Source organism: Grus americana, chromosome 5 (genome assembly GCF_028858705.1).
Source record: "Grus americana isolate bGruAme1 chromosome 5, bGruAme1.mat, whole genome shotgun sequence".
Classification (NCBI taxonomy): Eukaryota; Metazoa; Chordata; class Aves; order Gruiformes; family Gruidae; genus Grus; species Grus americana.
In genome coordinates, this window is record NC_072856.1 from 12,038,958 (window position 1) to 12,064,338 (window position 25,381).

The 25,381-nt window shown below is 39.5% G+C and overlaps 1 protein-coding gene and 1 non-coding gene across 2 annotated transcripts; both read left to right on the forward strand.

The window, feature by feature from the left end:
* The first annotated feature begins 936 nt into the window (after positions 1-936).
* EIF4G2 (eukaryotic translation initiation factor 4 gamma 2) lies at positions 937-11,927 on the forward strand. The gene is made up of 22 exons (XM_054826461.1): positions 937-998; positions 1,742-1,852; positions 2,009-2,074; positions 2,505-2,630; positions 3,017-3,119; positions 3,773-3,904; positions 3,998-4,064; positions 4,148-4,299; positions 4,732-4,842; positions 5,423-5,506; positions 5,590-5,688; positions 5,928-6,069; positions 6,155-6,315; positions 6,748-6,861; positions 7,635-7,760; positions 8,008-8,112; positions 8,198-8,413; positions 8,728-8,986; positions 9,213-9,417; positions 9,878-10,089; positions 10,234-10,355; positions 10,659-11,927. Exons 1-22 carry the CDS (start codon positions 937-939, stop codon positions 10,722-10,724), a joined length of 2,841 nt encoding a protein of 946 aa, XP_054682436.1. The 3' UTR covers positions 10,725-11,927.
* LOC129207723 (small nucleolar RNA SNORD97) lies at positions 6,903-7,056 on the forward strand. The gene has a single exon (XR_008577528.1). It is a non-coding gene; the product is annotated as a small nucleolar RNA SNORD97 (small nucleolar RNA).
* Positions 11,928-25,381: the final 13,454 nt, after the last annotated feature.

Genomic DNA, 25,381 nt, shown 5'->3' on the forward strand with positions numbered 1-25,381 from the left:
CGATCTGGGGCCGGGAGGGAACGGGTACTGTTGCTGTAGCCGTCGCTTAAAATGGCGGCTGCCCGAAGTGGCCGCCATTTTCTTGTCGGCCGCTTCTCACTTTCTTCCGCACAAAATGGCGGCTCAGGTCGATGGCGGTTCGTGCTGTCCGCTTTAGCATTAACGCAGACGCTAAACGAGGAGTTAGAGGAGATCGGCAGCCTCCCCGAGGCGCGGAAGGGAAGCCGAGCAGAAGCGGTTGGAGTTAGAGCCGCATATCTGCAGCAAGGAAGATGTGGTCTGGTAGTGCCGGTTTGTAGCTCAGCCTTTCGGGGGATCCGATCGGCTGCAGGATCCTCGTCTCTAGCTGTGGTCTTTGGGGGTCCCCGGTGCCCGAGAGGTTTGCCCTTGCAGGGGAGTAGCCTCGATACACGTAGCGTGCTGCGGTTTTTAGATCTTTTAGTATCAGTATTGCTAGGGGGACGGAAGGAGGGGGTGAAGTTACTTGTTCCCGAGAGGATGGGTTTTTTCCGCTCATTTACTCCTGTCTCTGTTCTGAGTGAGCGGACTACCGGATAGCTGTCCTTGTTGGCAGCAGCCTCGCCTTGCCCATGTTTCCTGTTCAGGCTTGGGCGAAGTCTCTGCTTGAGCGGAGGTGGTGATGCGGGGGATACCGCCAGCTTCCCCCCTCCCCCGCGGACCGAGGTGGGGGCCGCGAGTGGAGGGCGCCGTATCCGTCGGCGGCGAACGAGCGGAGCCCGCTCACTTCCCTCGCAGAGAACAAAGAAGCGGCGGAGGTCCTGGCGGCGCCTGAGCTTGGAAACGGGCGGCGCCCGGTGGGGGAAGGGGAGGCGGTTCGGTGCGCCCGGAGCCGCCAGCTCCATGCGGCAGGGTAGCGCCTGCCTCCTGCGGGGGGCGCCCCTCCCGCTCCTGCAGCCCTTTTGTTCGGCGGCAGCCATGTTGCGAGCCCTTCCGCGTGCCGCCGGTGGCGGTGTGCGGAGGGTTGTCGGGGCGCGGCGGTAACGGCCGCCGCCTTAGTGGGGAGAGGTGCGTTCTGTTGGGCGCTTTTCAGGCTGGCTTTCCGAGGAGGTGACTGTGTGCTCAGTATTATGTGTCGGAGCAGATCTGTGATGGAGCCTCAAAGTGCCTGTAGGGTTTTTTTATGTGCTCCCCAGGCCTGTCTATCCCCGTGATGAGCTTTCTGCTACGTGAGCAGTGCAATGAAAATCCTCCTGCTCCTGCAAGCTAAAGTTTGAGGTGGGGAGGGGCAATATTTATTTTCGTCATTTTATAGCTTAATTGGCCCTTTGGACTTAGATCTAGACTACATTCCTATATTAAGTGTGCATTTTGTGATCTGGTACTTCTCACTTTGAAATTTTGACTACTTTGTCTCGCCATAATTATAGTTTGTAAAACATACCAATAAAGGATTCGTTTAATTATGGTGTACTAACAAAAAAAACCCTCTTTCTGCTAGTGCTGTTGGCAGGTTGACAAGGTAAATTTGAGGATTTTACTTTCTCAGTTCTTAGTTTCCTTATGTCTCCTCCCTCACCTCCATTGGCAAATATGTCGATAATTATGAAATTTGCCTTCCTGTGAATATCCTGAGTATTACATAAATAAGAGTTTTCTTGCCTTTTGTGAAGTTTAGTGTTTGAGGGTTCCCCTTCTTAAACAAATGTTTGTACTTCTATTGTACGTTAGATACCATGCTAGTAAAACAACTATAATATGAATGCTTGATTTGTCTTTCTAGGTTTTGTTTTTCCCCACCCCGTCAATTTAATTTTATTCTTTTGAAGATTCTTCGTTGTCAAGCCGCCAAAGTGGAGAGTGCGATTGCAGAAGGGGGTGCTTCTCGTTTCAGGTACTAGTGCTTTTTGTTTGTTTGGACACTTGGCAGTGGAAACTGTCCTTTGAGGAGAATTTAAAACTTGTCTCATGTTTATACCAAAACTGATAAGTAATTGAAAAAGCATTAGGATTTTGAACTTACACAGGATTACATGGTTGTTTTTAACAGTGCTTCTTCAGGCGGAGGAGGTGGTAGGGGTGCACCTCAGCACTATCCCAAGACTGCCAGCAACAGGTATGTCATCTTGCTGTTTGATTTGGCATGATTTTCAAGGCAGAGAATGCTTGATGGTGAATACTGACCTGAAAATAGAGTATCTTAAAGTTTTACAAGGAGTACCTACTGAGTTCATGACCTGTTAATGTACTCCAGTCTGTGGCAGGAAAGCATATAATCTATTGAAAGTGTGGCATGAGATGCACAGACTTTCTCATGCATTCCACTTAGAGGGTTTTCTTGGGTGTCTTTTTTATTGTTGAATAAATTTGTTGACAATATTGTTGAATACTATGCAGCAGATGTTGCAGTGTTGGTAAGGGTAAGTGCATGTTCCTTAAAACTAGTAACATAATTAGCTTAAGTAAAGCAATACTGAAAGGTTAAAAGGTCAGTTCTTGAAATTGTTTGTGTCTCTTTAACAATCATATTCTTGAAAATTTTACAGCGAGTTCCTGGGGAAAACCCCAGGGCAAAACGCTCAGAAATGGATTCCTTCACGAAGCACTAGACGAGATGACGACTCCGCAAACGACAAAGAACGACATGATGCAATCTTCAGGAAAGTAAGAGGGTAAGTTCTTTGTAAGATAAATACTTTCTTTGTTACTGTTTTTTTCAGCAATATATATCTCTAATAAATGGGCTGGAAGAAAGGAAGATATGTGGATGTTGAGTTCTTTGGGGGGAGTGGAGTGGTGTCCTTTGGAGGGAAGGATGCAGAAACTGACAGGCCTGCAGCAGCAAACACTTGAGATCTTGTGAGAGGATTATTCTTTTCAATAATACTTTACATTCCAAAGATCTCCCCCCACCCCCAAAAAAAAGGTTTGATGGAAAACTGCACATTTCAATCTTCAGTAGACTTAAGAAGTAAAGGTAAACTTGGATCTGAAATCACTTGTCGTGTGCTTACAATATCTGTAATCTGGATTTTTATTTTTGTTTGTTCCTTTTTAGCATACTAAATAAGCTTACTCCTGAAAAGTTTGACAAGCTATGCCTTGAGCTCCTCAATGTGGGTGTAGAATCTAAGCTCATCCTAAAAGGGGTCATACTGCTGGTAAGCTGGCTGCATTTCTTTTAACTACAGTTTTCTTGCATGTTACAAATAAAGATGTTGGCTGGTTTTGATGGGATACAGAAGTAACATGGCTAATGTGGTGTTTGATAATCCAAACATACAGAAATATTATTCCTTCCTTTTGTGTCAAAAGGTTATATTGGAGGAAGTAGACTTAATGCTCTAACTTTCTGTTTTGGAAATCTCAAGAATCACTAAATGTGATTAGGGGATTTTTTTTTTTTAAATAAGATTGCTAACTAGCATCTTATTTCCTTGCCCTGCCTCTTCCTGTTTTCTTAACAAACAAGCCTAGTGGTCTTAGAAGAGCTACCATGGGTGACCTGGTACACTGATCTCTCATGTCACTTTGTATAATCTCAGATCATGTTGGTGATACCAACTTCGGTATTCTGATGATAAAATTTGTCCCATTTGATGGCTAAGGATTATGGAAACTCTTTATGAGCATAGAGCAAGTTTTTCCCTTTGCTTCAACATTAAGACTAGTATTAAAACAAAATCCATTATTTCTGTATATTTGAAATAGCATAAAATAGATGGTCCAGATCACACAGTGGTAATATTCCATTGTGTGTCTTGCTAGTAATGTTTGCATCCTACTACATGCTACCTTACTCAAATTTATTTAGATCGTAGACAAAGCCCTTGAAGAGCCCAAGTATAGCTCACTGTATGCTCAACTATGTCTGCGGCTGGCAGAAGATGCACCCAACTTTGATGGCCCATCAGCAGAGAGTCATCCAGGACAGAAGCAAAGCACAGTGAGTATATCTCTCGGTCTGGAATGATAAATCTTGCTAGCATGTACAGTTGCACTGATTAGCTTAATTATTTTCTTTGTTCTCTTTTCTTAGACATTCAGACGCCTCCTAATATCTAAACTTCAAGATGAATTTGAAAACCGAACCAGAAATGTTGATAGTAAGCTTTAAAACCACTTTATTATGGAATTTATTTATCTTCTCTTTCCACAGCCATGTTAAACAGGCTTCTTTGTTTTTCAGTCTATGATAAGCATGATGGTCCCCTCCTCCCTGAGGAGGAGGAACAGAGAGCCATTGCCAAGATCAAGATGCTGGGGAACATCAAATTCATTGGAGAACTTGGCAAGCTTGATCTTATTCATGAATCTATCCTTCATAAGTGCATCAAAACAGTGAGTATTCAGATTGGGTGCGGGCTGAGAGCAAAACAGGACTTTTAAATTAAAAAAATTATGTGTTTATGCTGCTTTGGGAATCTTTGAGCATAAAATGCCATAAAAATGTTTCCTGACAATTATCTACCCCACTGTTTGAAATAAACAGTCTTTGGTATGATTAAAAAGTAAAATTGGCTTTCTTCAAAGCCATGGGAATTGTCCTCAAGATCTAGTTTGGCCTAGACAGAAGTACCACAGGTACTTCAAAGTACATACACTTATGAATAATAAGTACTTCAGTTAGCAATTCTTAAACTAATTTTCAAGTCCACTTGTCTTCAGAACAAGATGAAATGTTTCTGTATGTGCCTGTGTACAAAGCTGTTGCTTACTATAAATTGTCATCTATAAAATGTTGAAATACCTAATTCCCCTTCAATGTTTCAGCTTTTGGAAAAGAAGAAGAGAGTCCAACTCAAAGATATGGGGGAGGATTTGGAGTGCCTCTGTCAGATAATGAGGACAGTGGGACCTAGATTAGACCATGCAAAAGCCAAGGTATGTGCGTATCCACTGTAGTCATTAAACCAGTTAAATTCTGTGGTTAAGACTAATTGCCTTCTGTATTCAATGTTCTATTCATAAGTACAAAACCGAGGACTGACTTTCAGAGCGCAAGAGTGCCAGCTACTGCTCCTGCATCAAATCCCTTGATAGCAAAAGGATCCAATCTTTGAAATGGTTTTAAATGTCTTTCCAGAATGCAGTTAAGGTCATTAGGAAGTCATAGAAGTGAGTGGCATTTCTCTAAATGCTGCTTGAAAAGGTGGGGTGAGGAACTCTATTCTGAATGTAGATCTGACATGTATTTTGGACCCTGACTTGCAGGTTCTGAATGTAAACTTGAAATGGTGTCATAGTAATGACAACTTCAGCAGGTTTTTACCTTTGACTCAGATGAGATGTCTTGATGCATTAGCTTTCCTTAAGATCTACTGCTGTCAAGGAGACTGAGATGGCAGGAAAGGGCAGGCTGTTCTTTGATCTTGGATGTCTTGGATGTGGTCACTTTTCCTGAAAATACTGAAGACATGGATAGAATTATCCCTGACTCATAATATCACTTTTGTTCCCCTAGTCCTTAATGGATCAGTACTTTGCCCGTATGCGCTCCTTGATGTCAAGTAAGGAATTGCCAGCAAGGATTCGTTTCCTGCTGCAGGTATGATGATAAAATGGCTCACTACTTCCTTTTTCTTGCAAAGCTGTCTTGAATCCTTTCCTAATAATTCACTTTGTTCCAAGGATACTGTGGAGTTGAGAGAACACAACTGGGTTCCTCGCAAAGCTTTTCTTGACAATGGACCAAAGACTATCAATCAAATCCGTCAAGATGCAGTAAAAGTAAGTGTTGCACATAAAGTCTTGTGCTTGGCTTTTGCTTAAGTGTTAAAGTGAATCCTTGGGCTGTTTACTCCATGCCACAAAACTTATGCTGTGCACTTAATGAGTAGCTCTCACAGCACAGTATGATAGTAAGGGGTTAAGGATTAAAATCAGATTGACTTTTATAGTTCAGGGCTAAAAATTTTCTCAGGGACTATTACTCCAAACTGATAAAAATTCTAATTCCTGTTTTAAAGGATCTGGGAGTTTTTATTCCTGCTCCTATGTCTCAAGGGATGAGAAGCGACTTCTTTCTGGAGGGACCCTTTATGCCACCCAGGATGAAACTTGACAGGGACCCACTCGGAGGGCTTGCTGATATGTTTGGACAAATGCCAGGTATACTGAAACTGCAAGGCAGATGTGATAGCTGTGGCTGTACTGTATTGAGCAAGTACTAAAATTGTTTGTCTCCTTAATTCAGGTAGCGGAATTGGTACTGGTCCAGGGGTTATTCAGGATAGATTTTCACCCACCATGGGACGCCATCGTTCAAACCAACTTTTCAATGGCCATGGGGGTCACCTCATGCCTTCTGCTCAATCCCAGTTTGGAGAACTAGGCAAATCTTTTCTGAAAAGTCAGGTAAGGAAGAAGTTGTTCACCGGATGACTTCAGCATGTTTAGAAGCTCTTCTACAGATGCGTATGTTATGGATTATAGTCTGCTTATGTTGAAAGACTTCCTCAGATTTGATTCTGATAAGAACTGATGCTCAGCTGACACAAATTCTAAACCACTTTTTAAATTGTGCAAGAGATGCAAGGAATACACTTATTTTTTTTTTTACTGCAAGAAAAGGTGCATGTGGCTTTGGTGGGTCAGAATGGTGTGTTTTAAATAAGATAGCCCTGTTTTTAGGGATAGATGCTACTCTCCCACCACCCCTGCTCCTTCTTTCTCCCTTCCTGGCAAATAGAATCTTTGTTCCTCTGGTCCCTCTGGTACTACTTACCATATGATGTACGCCACTCCATCATCTGCACTTCTTTCTCTATATCTCCCTTTCTGAAATAGGGGCAAAGCCAGCTCTACCATAACCAGAATCAGGGACTCTTATCCCAGCAACAAGGACAGTCGAAGGATATGCCACCTCGGTTTTCTAAGAAAGGACAGCTTAATGCAGATGAGGTACATTACATGCCTACATTACTTAAACCCTATTCTAAATATTGCCCAATGATTATAGCAAGACGCGTTATTATGAGGACTAATGCTGGAACTCTTTCTCCTCCTCCTTCTTTGTCCCTTCCTCTTTCACCTTACCCCCCTCCCTTTCCTTAGGGTATCCAGCGTCCTATGACCAAGACTGAGATATGAGGGCAATTTCTTGGGGTCCTTTCCCCCACACCTCCCCAAGAACACTACTCTGACATCAGTTCCCATGCATCATATTGATAACAATACATTTAATTAAAACTTCAGAAAATCCTGGACTTCAGAAACTTTAGAAATCCTGAAGTGCTGGACCAGTCTAAATTTTTTTGTAACTGGCTAATAGGCAAAATATCAAATGCAAAGTAAACTGCATTGTTATCTTGAGTGATAACCACATTTGTATCCTCATTTCTGAGCAATTGATAGAGTTCTATCTTGGCTGTAAAATACATCAGCAAACATGCTAAAGTTGGGTCTCTAACATACTGCATCTAAACGGAGCAATTCCAGATCTTGATACCAATGGCACTAAATACCAGTAACTTGCAGCAACTTGTGATTCAGCGAGTCGTGCTTTTGGGGGCGTTTCAGTATATATGTGGCTTAATATTTGAGTGTTAACATTGTAGAAGTGGAAGAGTCATGCTTCAAGTGGGATCAGTTGGTGTGAGTCCATGGCTGTGTGTATTCTTGGTCAGCATACTTGCAACAGTTTGAGGTTTTTTTCTGACTTAATCTGTTTACAGATTAGCCTGAGACCTGCTCAGTCTTTTCTAATGAATAAAAACCAAGTGCCAAAGCTTCAACCCCAGATAACTATGATTCCTCCCAGTGCTCAACCACCACGCACACAGACACCACCTTTGGGACAGGTAAACAGAAAAAATTACTGTATATTGTTGGCTGTAACTAATTTTTTCATGCATGTGAAACTTAGGCTGGTTTCTAATACAGGAAGGGAGAGAGAAGCCTTTCATTGCACAGAGCAGGATATAGGAAAAGAAAGTACGAAAACCTAATTTGACTGTCATCTGCCTTTGTACATACTTAATCTTCCTCTACCTGCATGTATATCAAGCTTATATACTGCAAAGAAACAAATTCTGGTATCTCTTTCAGCCTCCTCAACTTGGTCTTAAAACAAATCCACCACTTATACAAGAAAAGCCTGCAAAGACCACCAAGAAACCACCTCCTTCTAAAGAAGAGCTACTTAAACAAACTGTAAGTATTTAATAGTGCTTTTTGAAGCCTTGTATATGTTCTTTTAAAATGAATGTTTTATTTAGCTATACTTTTTTTTCTCTAGGAAGCTGTTGTGACTGAGTATCTGAACAATGGAAATGCTAATGATGCTGTCAATACTGTGAGAGAAATGAGAGCTCCAAAACACTTCATTCCTGAGATGTTGAGCAAAGTAATCATTCAATCCCTAGATAGATCAGATGAAGACAAAGAGAAAGCAAGCACTTTGATCAGCTTGCTCAAGCAGGAGGGAATAGCCACAAGTGACAACTTCATGCAGGTACTGCAGTCTGATAGGCTCACAGTCCCTGTTGCTTGGCTGTTCATGGTGTTGAGCTTGCATGAGGGCAATGTGCAAATTTTTCCAAGTCTTGTTGATCTGAGGAGGTAAAAACATAAACCTGTGAGGGGCCTAAGAAGTGATGAAAGGAAGAAATATAGGTACAGGATTTCAGGAACTGGAAATGAAGAACCTCTTGGCAAGTGATTCAGTGCAGAAAAAAAATGTGGGGCTCCTGGGTAGTGAGACTACTACTGCTTGCAAGAACAAAATTCCTTCAGAATTTAAAATTGTGCATGTTCACTGTTTCTTAGGCATTCCTGAATGTATTGGATCAGTGCCCCAAACTGGAGGTGGACATCCCATTGGTGAAATCCTACTTAGCACAGTTTGCAGCCCGTGCCATTATTTCTGAACTGGTGAGCATTTCCGAACTGGCTCAACCACTGGAAAGTGGCACCCATTTCCCTCTCTTCCTGCTTTGCCTTCAGCAGTTAGCTAAGTTACAAGATCGTGAATGGCTAACAGAATTGTTCCAACAAAGCAAAGTGAATATGCAGAAAATGTTGCCAGGTAAGAGTTCCATATAGCTCTTATGACACCTTATGTTACTGTATGCAAGATGGTTTTTTCCTTTATGTTTTTACACCAGAATAAAACAATGTACAAAGTTATTTTGATGCAAGTAACTGTCATGATTCCTAAGAATGGTGTTTCTTAAGAGGTGATTAGACTGAACTATTGACTAGGTTTTGATTAGTACCAGCACTTAAGTGTGTCTTTCTTGTTTACTTGTCAGAAATTGACCAGAACAAGGACCGCATGCTGGAGATCTTAGAAGGGAAGGGGCTTAGCTTCTTGTTCCCGCTTCTGAAACTGGAGAAGGAACTGCTAAAACAAATAAAATCGGATCCATCCCCTCAAGCCATCTATAAGTGGATTAAAGATAACATTTCACCCAAACTTCATGTAGATAAGGGATTTGTGAATATATTGATGACCAGGTGAGATACTATCTTGGATGTAGTATAGTAGCATGTGTTCAGTTAAGTAACTCTGTAAAGGCTGACATGTAGCTCTGTGCAGAAAAAGCTATGGTACACAGGGAGATAACTGTTCTGAGTGGATCTTCCGTGTATTGAATGTCCACTGTATTTGAGAAAAGCATGTCTCTAGGCTTGCATTGGTGTCAAGTATTGCATTTTCTTGGGAAGAAGTCTAGACCTGTGCGTTATTTCTGAAATGTTTCAGAGCTGTAACAGAAGCAAAACAAGGATTTGTGGTGCACAGTCCACCACAATACTAATCCACTTGAGCATGCACCTAACTGCTGATACAAGTAGGGAGAGGTTTTTTTAGAAATAGTTAGCAAACTGAACTTGAGAGTACTTGTATTACTGTTCTAGAACATGAAATCTAGCTGGTCTAACAGTTTACAGAACTTAGTTGGGGTTTTTTGTTCAGTTTCTTGCAGTATATTTCTAGTGAAGTAAACCCACCTAGTGATGAATCAGATTCTTCATCTGTTCCATCTAAAGAGCAGCTAGAGCAGGAAAAACAACTGCTGCTTTCCTTCAAGCCGGTAATGCAGAAGTTCCTCCATGACCATGTTGATCTGCAAGTGAGTGCTTTATATGCACTCCAGGTGCACTGCTACAACAATAACTTTCCAAAAGGTATGTGATCTTACCCAGAATTCAACTTTTGGTCTGCTTGCTTGTGTTTGTGTATGGCTTTCAGGCCTGGCACTATATTTCTTGGAGTCAAGTAAGCTGTTTGAAAGGCGATAAAGCTGATGAAGTTTAAATTTACTTCCACAGGCATGTTACTGCGCTTCTTTGTTCATTTCTATGACATGGAGATCATTGAAGAAGAAGCCTTCTTGGCATGGAAAGAAGATATTACTCAAGAGTTTCCAGGGAAAGGCAAAGCTTTATTCCAGGTAAACTTGTTAACTCTATTCTAGAGTTGTCTTTTTTTTGTGATCTCTGCTGCACTGGAGCCTTTGAGAAGACTTTCAGACAGTGTTTAAGACCTGTTAATGTCTAGAAACCTCATGGAGTATTTAACTAAGAAGGAGTGAGGCAAGATGAACTAAATCTCTTGTGGAAACCTACATGTAGTGCAAAGTGTGGCTGAAAGATTTTTAAATGAGATTGGGGGGGGGGGGGGAAGCAGTGCTCTGCAGAAGCAGATAGTGGGGAAGTAATTCCTGCTGCCTTCAACCAGTTTTATGTAACTGCAGGTAAACCAATGGCTAACCTGGCTGGAAACTGCTGAAGAAGAAGAATCTGAAGAAGAAGCTGACTAAAGAACCAGCCAAAGCCTTAAATTGTGCAAACATACTGTTGCTACGATGTAACTGCATTTGACCTAACCACTGCGAAAATTCATTCCGCTGTATTGTTTCACAATATTTAAAGCAGAAGTATGTCAATAGGATATTCTCTGCAAAAGGTTTTTGTAGTATGTCTTAATAGTCTACAATAAAAATATTTTAGAGTATCTTTAATGTTTAGATAACAGTGTATTAGCAGCATGCAATAATTACATCATAAGTTCTCGAGCAGAAGCAGTCTGTTGCAAGGGTCTTCTTTGCTGCCAGTTATCATAGGCTGTTTTTAAGTTAGAAAACTGAATAGCAACACTGAATACTGTAGAAATGCACTTTGCTCAGTGTAATACTTGAGTTGTTGCAATATTTGATTATCCATTTGGTTGTTACAGAGAATCCTTAACTGTAATCGATGGTTGTTGCCGTAATAGTATATTGCCTGTATTTCTACCTCTAGTAATGGGCTTTATGTGCTAGGTTTTAATATCCTTGAGCCTGGGCAAGTGCACAAGTCTTTTTAAAAGAAACAGTTTACTTGCACAAAAACTGATCAGCTGAAGAGATGGTTTAATGCCCTTTGAAAGAGGTTTTTGTGGGTGTGAAACATGACATGGTGAGAAATTTGAATTGGTCCCTCTTTATAGTACTGAAATTAAGTCTACTTAATTTATCAAGACATGTTCATGCCCTGATTTTATATACTTGTATCTATCAATAAACATTGTGATACTTGACTTGTTTTTGAATGTCTCCCAGTAGAGAAGCTTTGACTGACAACTAGTTTACTTATAGAAGGAAACATCAGTGGGAGTTGACATAGTCTGGGACCATCTCAAGAGTCTTAGGATAGTTACCTTAATATGCAAATGAGTTCTGAAGAGGGTCACAGATAAAGAGTAGACACTACACATCTGCTGTGACAGGAAGAAAACTAAAAAATTCTGAAGAAATGGTAGGAGTTTGCCTTGTGGTCCAATGTATGCTTTATCAGTGAGTGTATGCTTTTTAACTTCCTAATGCTTTGAACTTCCCAGGTCATATGCATGTTTAATCAAGTGACACTATAAGCTGCCTGTTTCTCAAATCAGCAAAAAAAAATCCCACAAAACAGTTTAATGATGTTGCATTGTACAGGCTTGAAATGTCATCTATTAAATACTCGAAATAACTTACTTCCTAGAAGCTTGTCCCTAGTGAAATTTTTTCCTCATTTAACTGTTAAAAGGTGATGTATTTGTAATGGCAGAACAGTAGTGTCTCCTTGGCTGAAATTTGTTTCTGCCAGTGATGGAAGTGCTTAAGACTACATGCTGTCTTCTGCATTGTGGGAGGTAAAAAGGTGGAGCATGATACTACTACTAGAGATCATAAAAGGGCTTGCTTTGAGGGGAGGGATAGTTTGCATTTATGCACCTGATAGTGCTGTGTCTGGGGGAGTGGGCCTACCTCTTACTTTCCTGGCAATTAGCTGTGAAAGACAGGCTTCCTGATCTGTAGCTACAAGTAGTGGCTTCTTGCCTACTTCAGTAAGGTTCCTTCAGTGACTTTCTCCAAATGCCTTGGTAACTTGCTCTACAGCGTGTAGCCCAGTAATTGCAGAGGTACTGTGCTACTGTAAACAAAATGACATTCATAAGTGGTATGTAACTGAATTGCTATCAAAAATTCTGTGACGCACTGCTTCTGCATTTCAGAAATGTGTATCTAGCAGTAAATGGGAGAGGAGGATATTTCTGTGGATTCTAGCTCAGCTGAGAGGAAAGCACTACCTCTACTTGAGCATCTTGAGGTCAGGAGCTGGCTGCTTTTGGTGTAGCTGCAACTTCTGTAACGGGTGAGCAGTGACCTCATGGGGCCTCCAAAAAAGTTCATAATAGTATGTTTTTCCTCCCAGTCGTGACACAGTAGTCTTCAACTTAGGAAAGTATTTCCTTTCCTGGCTGTAGTCTGTAGTGTAATGGGAGTTGATGCTACATCTGTAGGGTTTACTCCTCACTTCATGTCCATTCTCAGATAAAGATGCTTATCAGGTGGATGTCCTACATACTTAATAAGGTTCTGCAGTTAAATAGCCTTTATTGGGATAGAGGAACATAAGTACAGTTTCTAAGCTTCATTTACTCCCAATGAATTTTAAATTCTGTTTCAGAATTGTACCTTTAAGTGTAGTAAGATGAAGTAGTGAAATTTGGCATTGTTTCAATAACAGGGTTTTTTGTTAGTTTCATTTGTGTTTTAAACTTTGCTGTTAGAGCTGATCAGTGGTGCCTGCCACTAGAATACTTGTGTACTTCAGTTACAGGTTACTAGATACATGAGGCACTTCATTCCCATGTGCTGCAAAGCTGAAGACAGGGAGGAACCACAAGTTATGAAATAACAGTCCTAAACAGTAGTTTCCAACTAAAGTGGTAGGAGGTGCAAGTAAAACAATCCCTAGTTAAAATTTTAGGAGAATAGAATCAGAATCTGCAACTATTGTTTGCCAAAGTTTTGGAGAAGGTTAAGCTGGCAGCTGTAGATTATTTGATTAGCATAACTAAGCCTTGTATTCTTGCCCAGTCTAAAATGTAATTACTACACTCTTACCTACTTGTGCATGGAGGCTTTGCTGCTTGGCTTGTTTGTAACTAGTCACCAAGTTAGGAATGCTGTTACAGAAGAGTAAAACTGTCAAGAACCATGACCAAACTGTGGAATAGAACAAATGCAGTAGAAAATGCCACTAACTGTAGAATTGCTCGCCATTATGAGCCACTTGCAAGATTGACATGCAGTTAGTATGAGCAGATCTGGTTTCTTGAAACTGGTATATAAATGGTTCTTATAACTGCAGTGTATACATAAAAGTGCTCTTTTTTCCTTATCTATGGAAATACCATCTTAACTTGATCATCGGCTGCTTGTTAAGTTTTTGGTGCTTGACTGCAGTGCTTGTGACTTAATCTGGAAAAGGGGATGAGTGTTCAGTTGATCTAACTCTTGTGTGGCTTTTAACTATGAGTTGTTGCATTGTACTTTAAATGTAAATAGAGCTTACTCAATTTTAAGTAGTAAAGTCACAGTCAAAATTAAACCAATGTAACTGATCAATGATAATGGCTTTTATTAGTATTAATTGTGCTAAATGTTAGGTATAACTACACTCACAGGAGCATTAGAGAAAACTGCGTATTAAACACACTTGCTACCAGTTAGTCATGAAGTTTACCTTCTGAAATACTGAACTAGATTGCAGTCACAATTCAGGAAAGTTCACTTCCATGTGTTGGAGTTGCCTGGTGTGCTTGACAGCATGTCCATTTAAATGAGTCGATCCATATTAGATGTAAGAGAAGTTACGGGTTATTGAAAATGGCCAGTTGTGAATTCTCACCTTTTCCAAGAAATCAAGCCTAATCATTGGATTGCTGTCTGTCACTGTTTATACCAGTAGAAGACTTTTTAAAGCTGCAATTGTCCCTGATGCTTAGTTATATTAAATTGGGATATTTCAGGAGAGTTCTGATCAAAGTTTCCAAAAGTTGAAACACCTTCAGTATTTTTGTTGAGGAACATGGGAGGAAGAAGCCAGAAGTATGACTTAGGTGACCTGTTTTTGTAGCAGATGGAAGCTTCCACCTGAATGCTACTTGGATTTGGAGGGTTTTTTCCCCAGAGTAGTGAATAAATCCAAATGATTAGATAACTTCAGCACAGTCTTGAATAATAATTGCTGTGAATTTTTAGAAAGCATCTGAAACATGAATTATCATAGCTGATGTTGTAATCTAGGCTAGCAGCTGCAGTGGCTGATAAAAAATGAGTTTATTGCCAGTTCATGCTTATTCTCTAAAACTGGTTACCAGAGAGCTTACTCTTACATGTACCTGAAGAAAACTACGTTTATTAACTGTTGCCTGCTGCAGTGCTTACTTCAAATACTGCTCATCGAAGGCCTCAACTGTGGCAAACAAGTACATTGGTATGTCCTTGTCCTGTGTGCAGGGGGGTTGGAGTATGTGGCACCACTGATGTCACAAGTATTCCCCTAATCTAGAACAAATCAGGAGGAGGTTGGTATTTTCAATATTGATGAATGTTATGTTGAAATAATACAGTATTGCTGAGGCATAAGTGTATGCTGTGGTTAAAACAGGGCCTGGAGTCAAGTATTTTTGGAATATTGTCACCATGTGAGACCTGTATGTTAGCTTTGAAGAGTTGCTTAAATAATTAGTTGTTGAATACAAACCACTCTTGAAGCCAGTGACTTCATACAATTATGATTTGAAAAATAGGAAAATGGAAATGAGAATGTGAGACTAGTGGCAGAATGTGGCAGATGTCACACAGAGTACTCAATTATCAAAGGCACTTGTGTGAAGTTGCTTTTTCCCTCACCTCACATAAATTGCCATATCTTCTTGTAACTTCATCATCACTGCTTTTTATCTTGAATGATGTTGGCCAGAGACCAGTATTGAGCAGTCATCGTGCCTCTACAAGCAGATACGGTCTCAGTTCAGGGGGGTAAAGTCTGCTTACAGGCACACCTATAAATTAGTACAGTTACTTGTATGTTGTATCTTCAAAAGGAAAATAAAAGTAACTGTATGCAGCTGAGATTGAAGCTACTCACTGTAATAGGAAAGGAAAAAAATTGTACAGCAGATCTACAGTTGGCAGATGTTAGGGTTTAACAGAACTACTAATAGTAATTTAAAGAACTCTGTATCAATACAGTTTTGAGACTTCTGCAGAGTTCTTCATCTGCTTCCAGAACAACAGAGACAAGACATCCAAAGAAAGCATGCCATTGCTTCAAAAATAACTGCATGGAAAAACTTTGTTATCTCATAAGATATAAAGCAGTTACAGTATCTCCCTAGATCTATTCCTGTCCATGTAGTGCAGAATAAACTTCGCTTCTACATGACCAAGAATTCTTGGGAACAAAACCAGGCCTTTACCTTTGAGGCTCAGGGACTGAATAAGATTCTTGAGGTAGAACGAGTTCCTGGAATGGTGTGGCTTTTAATGTTTATGTGATACAGGCACATCTGGATTCATTTTATAGAGCCCACATCCATTTATCCATTTCCTGTAACAGATTCCATACAGCTGATAGTTGGAGACTAGTGAAATGTTATTTTTAATGAGTTGACTAAGCAGCCATGACAACAGAGTTGCACTTGGCATAAATAGATGGCTGGAGTGAGGAAAGCAACTATCTGAGTGGGATTTTTATCTTCAAATATTTTGAAGTTTATAACAACATAAAACTTGCATTTAGTTTTTGTTTATGTTAGCAGTGAGAGTGCCTGAAGGGTCTGATGTGTGAAGTGTTCCCAGAATTTTATTATCATCTAAGAAGCTATGCAAAACACTTTTAAGTTTGAAAGGAAAAAGGATCTTTAACAGGTTTGATACAGTACATGGAGGATGAAGAGTTTATAGAATTTGTTCTGTTATAAAATAGATGGTTTTGGTAGGATGAAGTTTGAGAAATGAAAGGTAAGTTAGCAAGAACATTAAGAGTTAAGATTGAAATACAGGTGAAAGTTCGATTTACATTTCTATGGTGATTCTGTTTAAGCTTTTAAGGAATGATTGCATGTTCTTTCAGACTTCATAGACAGTTGAAGATTTAATCACATTAGAGTATAGAATACTGGGCAACTGGCCTTTCCCAGAGAAAGCTTGCAGATGTGAATTAAATATCCAAAATAATACTAAATTACACCAAAGTTAGAGATCACTGTGGTAGAGGCTTGCTTTGTTTCTGCTGTTAGCCAGGGCTAGCACTACCATCTGCATGAGCTGAGGGACCCATGGTATTATCAGATACTTGACAATACATTTTATTGGAATCAATCTCTTAATGGTTTTCCTATATATTTTATATATATTAGTCAAATTATGAACCCAAAGTCTAATACACTTTCATGTTGGGAATTTACACTCTGAGAAAGTGAACTTTGCAGATTCCTGTGATACTACACTGCCATTATGATTCAGTGATAGGTGACATACAAATACAAGTCTGGAGAAGCAGTTCACAGCTGCTCCTTTAGAAAACAGTTAATCTCCAAAGTAATAGCAAAGTAATAAACAAGGCACCAAGCATGTGTGTTAGGCCATCTCTGCATTCCTTCCAAGCCAGATGCATAAAGTAGGGGAAGTACTTAAAGCCTTGGGTTTTTTTCTATGTGTATCTATATACACACAGATGTATATTTTGTGTATGTACATTACATACATATTATATATATCCCCATTTATTTGTATTCTTTTTGTTCCTCTTAGAGTAACTGAATAGCATCTATTATTTTAAGCTTACATTGCTTGCTGAGTTAACATTTCAGATTCTGATTAATAGTAGAAGCATTAATACTAATCGCCCTTTGCAGAATCATAGAATCATTTAGGTTGGAAAAGATCTTTAAGATCATCAGGTCCAACCATAAACCTAACACTGCCAAGTCCACCACTAAACCATATCCCTAAGTGCTACCTCTACATGTCTTTTAAATATCTCCAGGGATGGTGACTCAACCACTTCCCTGGGCAGCCTGTTCCCGTGCTTGATAACCCTTTCAGTGAAGACATTTTTCCTAATACCCAATCTAAACCTCCCCTGGCACAAGTTGAGGCCATTTCCTCTTGTCCTATTGGTTACTTCAGATAAAAGACCAACACCCACCTGGCTACAACCTCCTGTCAGGTAGTTGTAGAGAGTGATAAGGTCTCCCCTCACTCTCCTTTTCTCCAGGCTAAACAACCCCTGTTCCCTCAGCCACTCCTCATCAGACTTGTTCTCTAGACCCTTCACCAGCTTTGTTGCTGCTCTTTGGACACGCTCCAGCACCTCAATGTCTTTCTTGTAGCGAGGGGCCCAAAACTGAACATAGTACTCGAGGTGTGGCCTCACCAGTGCTAAGTACAGGGGGACGATCACTTTCCTAGTCCTGCTGGCCACACTATTTCTGATACAAGCCAAGATGCTGTTGGCCACCTGGGCACACTGCTGGCTCACATTCGGCACCTCATTCTCGGGCGCTAATTTGCCAGATACTTCCATAGATGCACAAGAAGTAATTCTTAAGTTTAGCTGACACTGAGAAAAAGCTTGCTGTTGACATTTGCTGAAATAACAGACCTAAAATACAATTTGGGAAAACCCCTAAATGTGACACACACCAAAAAAAAAAAAAAAAAAGAAAATCTCATAAAAGCTAAAATATGAAGGGAAGTGGTAGATGGATACCAAATGTATGCAAGCCTGTCCTCGGAAATCTCCCTTTAAGTTTTAGAGTGTGACCAAGACTCACATAAACTTGATCCTACCCCATTGTCCTTGGGGAAGAGGGGAAGAAGAGGGGTAAATTATGTCTAAAAGTGGAAACTAATTTGAATGAATAACAAAGATAATGTCTGAGCTACTGTTTTGCTGGATGGGATTCCTCTTACTTAAATTTAACTATCCAAATGTTGAGTGTCTAGACATCTATACGCTCCTTAGGCAACAGACAGAAACAGGTTCCTCAGAAAGTGATTCATGCCACCTACCTTAGATAGTTATCTTCAGATAGGATGATTTGCCCTTGGGGGATGCCAGCCCATGGCTTGTACGAGGCGTCTAGATTGCTAATTTTTAGATGTCTGAAGATAAATGAAATTCATCTAAATCACTTGGCCATACAACACTGAAATAAAATTTGCCATAATGCTGTATTAACACATAATTGCACTGCACACAAATTGTGTGCTGTCCCAGTGCTCTGCCATGATTAGGCACATCCATGTTCCAACACCTGCTGAAGGCATAGCACAATGTCCCTAAAAAGCATTAGCATTTATAGGTGCCTGTTACTTCATCAAGACAACTGAAAAACTGCAGTTGAATCCTGCTCACAGTGTTGATTTTTTTGTTTAGTTGGTTTTGGGTTTTGTTTAAATATATATCCCATGAGCTACTTAGACCATGTTTAAGAAAATATATTCCACGTGTTGATCAAAATTGTCATCCCCACCAGGTAGTTGCAAATCTGAAGGATTTTACTTTGAGAAAAAGAAATCTGTTGGCTATGGAATAACCAGCCTTACTGTATCTTTTCTCCTATATCCCAAAAGTTACAACACGTGACTAAGATGAGCTAATCAGATTTACTAATTCTTAAAAAGCAATGATAAAAATGCCTCCTCTTAACTATTACTAGAAGCAACGTCTGCATTTGTAGCAATTAACAGCATCATAAGACAATTGACCAGTGAGTTCACAGCAAAGGACATTACAATTGGGCATTAAACTAAATCAAATTGGAAGGCAGGGAGAAGGATACTAAGTAATAGTATGTAAGTAATACTAAGTATTAGGATAAGCCCGTAAGTCTAGGGAGACAGTCACTATACTACCCTTACTGCAGTTCTGATTCACTGATTATATCATCTGTGAGCTTGTAGGTTTGTCTAATGAAGGTCCAAAAGATGAGATGAACATTTCTATAACCCAGCATCAAGCACAACTCAAATACCAAGAAGAAATTTCCTAGGCAGTTGTTTAGTTGGGTAGCTTCTTCATAAAATTCTGAAAGAAGCATCTAAGCTGAAACACATCTGCCATGTCCTTGATGAGGATTCCTCAGGTGTGACTGGAACCCTTTGTACTAGCTACCTCTCAAGTGATTCAGAGCACTACAGGTGCCAGTAGGAACTAGAACCTTACAAGTCTTAGGTACCTTGGGCACCAGATAAGGCTTAGTATGCTTCAGGCACCAGGAAAGTATCTTCTCTTTCCCCTATACATTAGAAGAGCTAACTACAGCATGATAGTTCTGTTAGAGTAAGATAGCTGTCAGTCTTCCCGTGATTTACAAGCTGCTCACTTATACTCATCTGGGTTTTGGGAGGGTTTTTTTCTGGGTTTTTGGTTCTGCATCTCATCCCCCCTGCAATGATTGGTTTGTGGTGAGTTTTTTGGTTTGGTAGTTGGTTGTTTTGGGTTTTGTTTTTTTTCCAAACAAATCTTCATGGAAAGTTTCCACAAACAAAATAAAGGCATGTGATTATTTGGCAACCTCAGTGATTGTGCAACTATAACCACAGCCGATGCTGAAGCTTTCCAGAAGATATTGATTAATTGCCTACAGAAAATACTGTGTAAAAGCAAAGCAGCTTTGTAGTGATTTACTTAAGACAGGAAGTGAATCAGGACAGGTCTGGCCCAAAACCTAGTGCTTCAATGTGGAGATCAACAATAAAGATTAACTTTTAGCAATAAAGGTTTAATTCTGTAAGACAATTCTGGCCCTAATTTGTTTGCAAGGCATACTCTTGGCCAGGACTTCAACCTTTCTAATAGTAAAATTATGTGTTTATATTCTTCTGGTTTTAAATTAAGCCATTCAAAAACAAACCCAGGTCATTTTCAATAGCCTTTCTACTATGAAGAAGGAGAAAGAGGCTGTTGTACATGTTGGAGATAGTATCCTATTATTAATCAAGCAACAATGCTTGCCATTTTACAATCAAATAAGATACAATTTATGCTTCAAAGACCTTGCAGATCAGGCAAAAAGGGTCTGACATGAATTACAGGAGACTGTATTCTCCTGTTGTGAGTTAATGGCCAAAAAGGGTAAGTCATCTAGAATGTGAGTGAAAAACATTGACCGAATCTGTATTTTTTTTTTTGTAGAGTGATATTTTTTTGCCACAGTAACAACTACATATGCTTTCAATAATCTAATTAAAGAAAATAAAATGGTTATAAACAGAACAACAGTTCAGCAAAATGTTACTGCATTATTATTAAAAACCACCATCATAATAAAGTAATAATAAATATGATTTTAAAATACAGCTGGAGATCTGAACAAATTTGGGTTGGAGTATTTTAGGTAGGTACTGTATGAATCAATAAGAAATCATCCTGGCCCAAAGCAGCTTAAATTCTATTCAAGTCACATAAATCATGAAAGGAGTAAGATGACTGAGTGATTGTTACTCCACACATAGGTATTAGTGAGAACACGCAACATGAAATTCACGTCTCCTGATACACGATTTGTGTCCCACCTCTTTGCCCACCTCCTTGTCCACTATGCTTTCTTACACGTTTCTTAAAAGTAAGATCAAAGACAAAAATGTAAGAAAACAGTAAGAAATACTACATCGCTTCAGCTGGAATAAAGAAATGGGACATTCTGCAAAAGTACAATTGCAGGTAACTGCTAATGTTTGTAGGCAATTTAGGCCAAGACAGTGAGCAATTGAAAATTTGCAATTCTTTTTTACTGAGGATCATTTCAATGTAAATACTAGAGATGTTACCAACCTTTCTCTTATGTACAAGCTTGCATTGCGGCCAGCTGATGCAAGTCTTGGGTTCTTCTTGGATCACAGCACTATTTGACTGAACTGGAGAAATCAGCTTAGATCCATGGTGTAGATATACCACGGCAGTTCAGAGAGGTGGTCAAGGCACGTTTTTCTGCACACAGTCCATTCACACTTAACTTCCTATTAGGAATGCACATAACTCAACTGATTATGCTGCTGCTGCTGCTTATAAAAAAAAAAAGTACCTCTGGCAACTGCAACCATGGAGTGTATGTGTGAATGACTGTCTCTAGATGATGTCTTTTGTGATATATTTTTTCTATTTTTTAATGCATATTTTGCTTGATTTTACTGTTAACAATTTCTACTCTCTGTTTTCACAGTTGGATAGATCAATAGCTCTTGCATATACACTGAAAAAAAAATCCTTTCCCCTGCACTGTTTAGAGACAAAGGAAATTGAAACACTCGTGGGCAAAGTGAATGTCTCTTTGAACATTCATTATGAATAAGTGAGTGCAGAGCAAACGAAAGCCAAAATACAAGATCCAAGTTAGAAATATGGAGACCCAAGTAATTAAGCAGCAAGATCATAAATAATGTATGTACTTTAAGCACTAATCTGACACATCATTTCTTTTTGTTTCTTTCCTTTCCTATCCCTTATACCATTTTGTTATACAGTAACACCTAATTACCTTATAGCCATAACTCAGCTAATGCTTGTAAGGCTCTTTTGCCTTGCACAAACCACGAACAGCATACAGACTGGAAAAGAGATGAGGAACACTCTAAGAAAGAGTTACAGGTTAAGACTCCTGTAATTACACATTCATCCCCTGATGCAGTGACCCTAAAACAAAGCAGATGAATAAATATGAGGACTAGTCTATATGAATACTAGGCAGAAAACCCAGTGCATACAGGTATACATCTAGGGAAATGCTTTTTTATTGTCTAACCAGCACAGTCTTCATCTATAAGGAGCAGGAGCACTTAACAGAAACTCAGCTAAGTGATAATAATCTGAGAAATAAGATCTGATCAGAAGTAAATTCTGATATTGAGACACAAATTCCAACTTCCTGTAGTTCATCAGGAGAGTGAACAAGTTTAATATCTCTGTTAGAACATCATCAGAAGCCCACAAACATGCCCCAGAAGTAGTTTGCGCCCACCATTAAGTGCAAGTATTCTTAACAAGTATGTCCTTGCTGAAATTCAGAAATAAGTATGCTGGAGGTTAAAAATGTACGTCTCTGGAAAGTCAAGATCATTTTGACTACAATGACCAACTTGAATTTGTGCATGAATATGCTTAGGTCCTGCAAACCTAAATGAGTCATAATTCCTCTTTCCTATTTAGTGCTAGAAAATAGTTGCTGACAATAATTCTTCCTCCCTAGCTGGTCCAAGACAGCTCCCTAAAAGAAAAAAGAACGTTACCTTTTCTTAGACAAGACCGCCTTAAGAATGGGACATGTACGAGACATAATTTAGTACAGCATGGCAGTAAGATAGCAGAGCCAGTTTAAAGTAGGTTGAACTCTATTGAAAGTTGGAACAAACCAGAGTTATCTGTCTTGAAAGAGTGGAGATGGATGAAGAGATGTTTCATATTCTCTGATGCCTCTTCAAAATTGGTAGTAAACTGTCATCAGTGCAAGGGAAATCAAGACTGGTATTTATTAGTATCTGGTCTCTGCTTGAAAGAGTCTTGCTTAACACAGTCTGTTGATTTAGCAGTGCCTGTATAGCCAGAACCTTCAGGTGCAAAGGTGAAAAGACAGTGAAGACAATTTTCTCTGAACAGACTTGTGGAAACAGCCAGAGGGAATATAACATTGCAAGAGATTCTTAAACTGCAACCTCCTCTGTCCTATTACAGAATGAGCAGCTAGCAAAGATTAAGTTCTCTACTACTATCTTTGTGACCTGAATTAGAAAGTCACTTATGCGTTAGAAAATAGGCCTACGCCAGAACATCCCAGGCTATATCCGTCACTGAAGGTACTGTGTAACCAGTGAACTGCACCTTTGACAGGATGCCAGTGATCTGAGCCCTAAAAAACCCAGAGTGGACCCATGATATTCCTCAACATGTCCAAGAATGCTTTGGCTGTTGCAATTAGCATATGGTATTTGCACAGCCTTAAAGAGAGGCAAGAGAACAGATTCATCTGCTAAGAACTCTGAAGGGTTCAAAAACCTTTAAAGAGCCAGAGCATTGCTTGGACCCTTTTAAGGCAGCAGAAACTACCACTGAAGCCACTGCCACCTGATGCTCACTCTAAGGTACTAAACAGAAACTGTTTCTTTGGCTTAAGCAGGGTATTTGTAATTTTAACCAACAAGGAATGGGTGGGAAACCATGAGACTCTTGTACGCTCATGAGCTAAACACAGTCTATCTGGAGTTCAAGCAACACCATAACAATGTTGGGGGCATCTCTGAACAGTCAAATACAGTGACATGTATAAGATAAGGATGATTATTTAGAAGCAGCAATACGGACTCTTTAGCATCTATCATTTCAAATGGAGCTATAAGAAAAATGTAAACTCATTAAAGTGTGCCGATACAACATAGTTTGCAGGCCAAATACTTAGCCAGTCCCAGACTCTGGAGGTTGCAGAGAAAGGAGGAATTTTTGCCTAAGGGTAAAGGAAAAATTAAAAAGGGTAAGAGAACAACCCAGAGAGACAGATCTATCCCCGACAATAAAATAAACTTAATTCAAAGAACATGACTATGATGACCATTCTTAACTTCTCTCAGTTAAGGACCAAAGGAAACAAAGACACGTTATGAGCTGTATGACTATACAACTGTACCTTCTACAGGTTCTACTAAGACTAAAAAAAAATCCTACATTTTCAAGTATTTCTAGTATAAACCAGACAAATTTTGAGTGGATACGTAGACTGAAGTTCACAGATAGGATAGAAATACTATACATTTTCAGTATACTTACTTAGAATTTCTCTCCTAAGTATTCCCATATTTGGTATTCCCTTAGATTCTGTCTCCAATTCAAATCCTCTTCTGTAGAGCAACTACACTGTTTAGCTAAATACTAAAAGACTATTATTAGGAGAACAGTAAGTACTACTAGCTGAGAAGAATAAGTATTTGGTTACATATCCTTTTTCACATCCATTTTGTCAATTTGTTTTGTTATCCATATTTTAATACTGACTTTGTCCTTGCTGACTGCAGCTCCAGCTGTAGGAATATTTCCAGATAATTTCTGAAGTCAAGATTCATTTACTCTAAGTTAGCTACTACTATCCATCAAGTAGATCATCAGAGCACTACATCGTAAGAGAAAAAGAAACTGCACAAAACAAATTAGGAAGGAAACTTATATTAAAACTTACAGGCTTTCTGAAACAACATATCCACAGTATTAATCAATCCCTAATGTAGCAGTTTAAATCTGTGCAGGAGGAAAAGGCCTTGCTACAACAAACATTGCTCTGAACAGTGAAATATTTAGCAGGGAAAGCAACTTACTCCCAGAAAGAGGCCCTTCCTTATAAAAAGAACTGATATAATTTTAGCTGCAGTGCTCCTACCATAGGTCTTGCCTCGTCCAAAGCATTCCTTGGCAGCACATTCCCAAATACATTCCTGCACCTTGCTCCTATATGTGTAGACCACTGTTGTTTTCAGTTAAATTAACAGAAGTGCACATTTAGAAAGAGAATGAATCAACTGACACACAGATGCCTTGTTATTCGGCAGTGACAGCTACTCCTTCCACCAGGTACTCACCTGGAAAAGTTTCTGAAAAAAAAAACCCCACCCAACACTTTGAGTAGCTGGATTAAAAACAAAACAAAAAAACCCAAAACCCAAAGCACGCAACAACTCAGCCACTTAAAAAAAAAAAATTAAAGTCACATTTGACGTGTTTGTTCTGTGAAGAGCCTAGTCTATAAGTTTCAGGTACGAGATAATTTTTTTTTAAATCAACTGCTTGCTAACAGCAAACTCTACACAATCTTTTTCTTCTGTATTCTAGAGAAGACGTGCTTACACATGAGGAGAGCAAAATGCCAAGCTGCAACAGAGCTCAATAGGAAACACTTTTCATACAGTCATGCAACTTGTTAATGGATGCATAACAGAAACGAGGAATAAAATACTTCTATAGCAATGCAGTATTACACTTCTAACTCTCTGTATTTTATTCTGCAATGGATTACTGCTATAAATAAAGGAATTTAATAGCTGCAAGCCAACCACCTACTTCAGAAGGCAAGGAATGCTGCCAAGGGAGAATGACAGCAACATTATTCCACCGC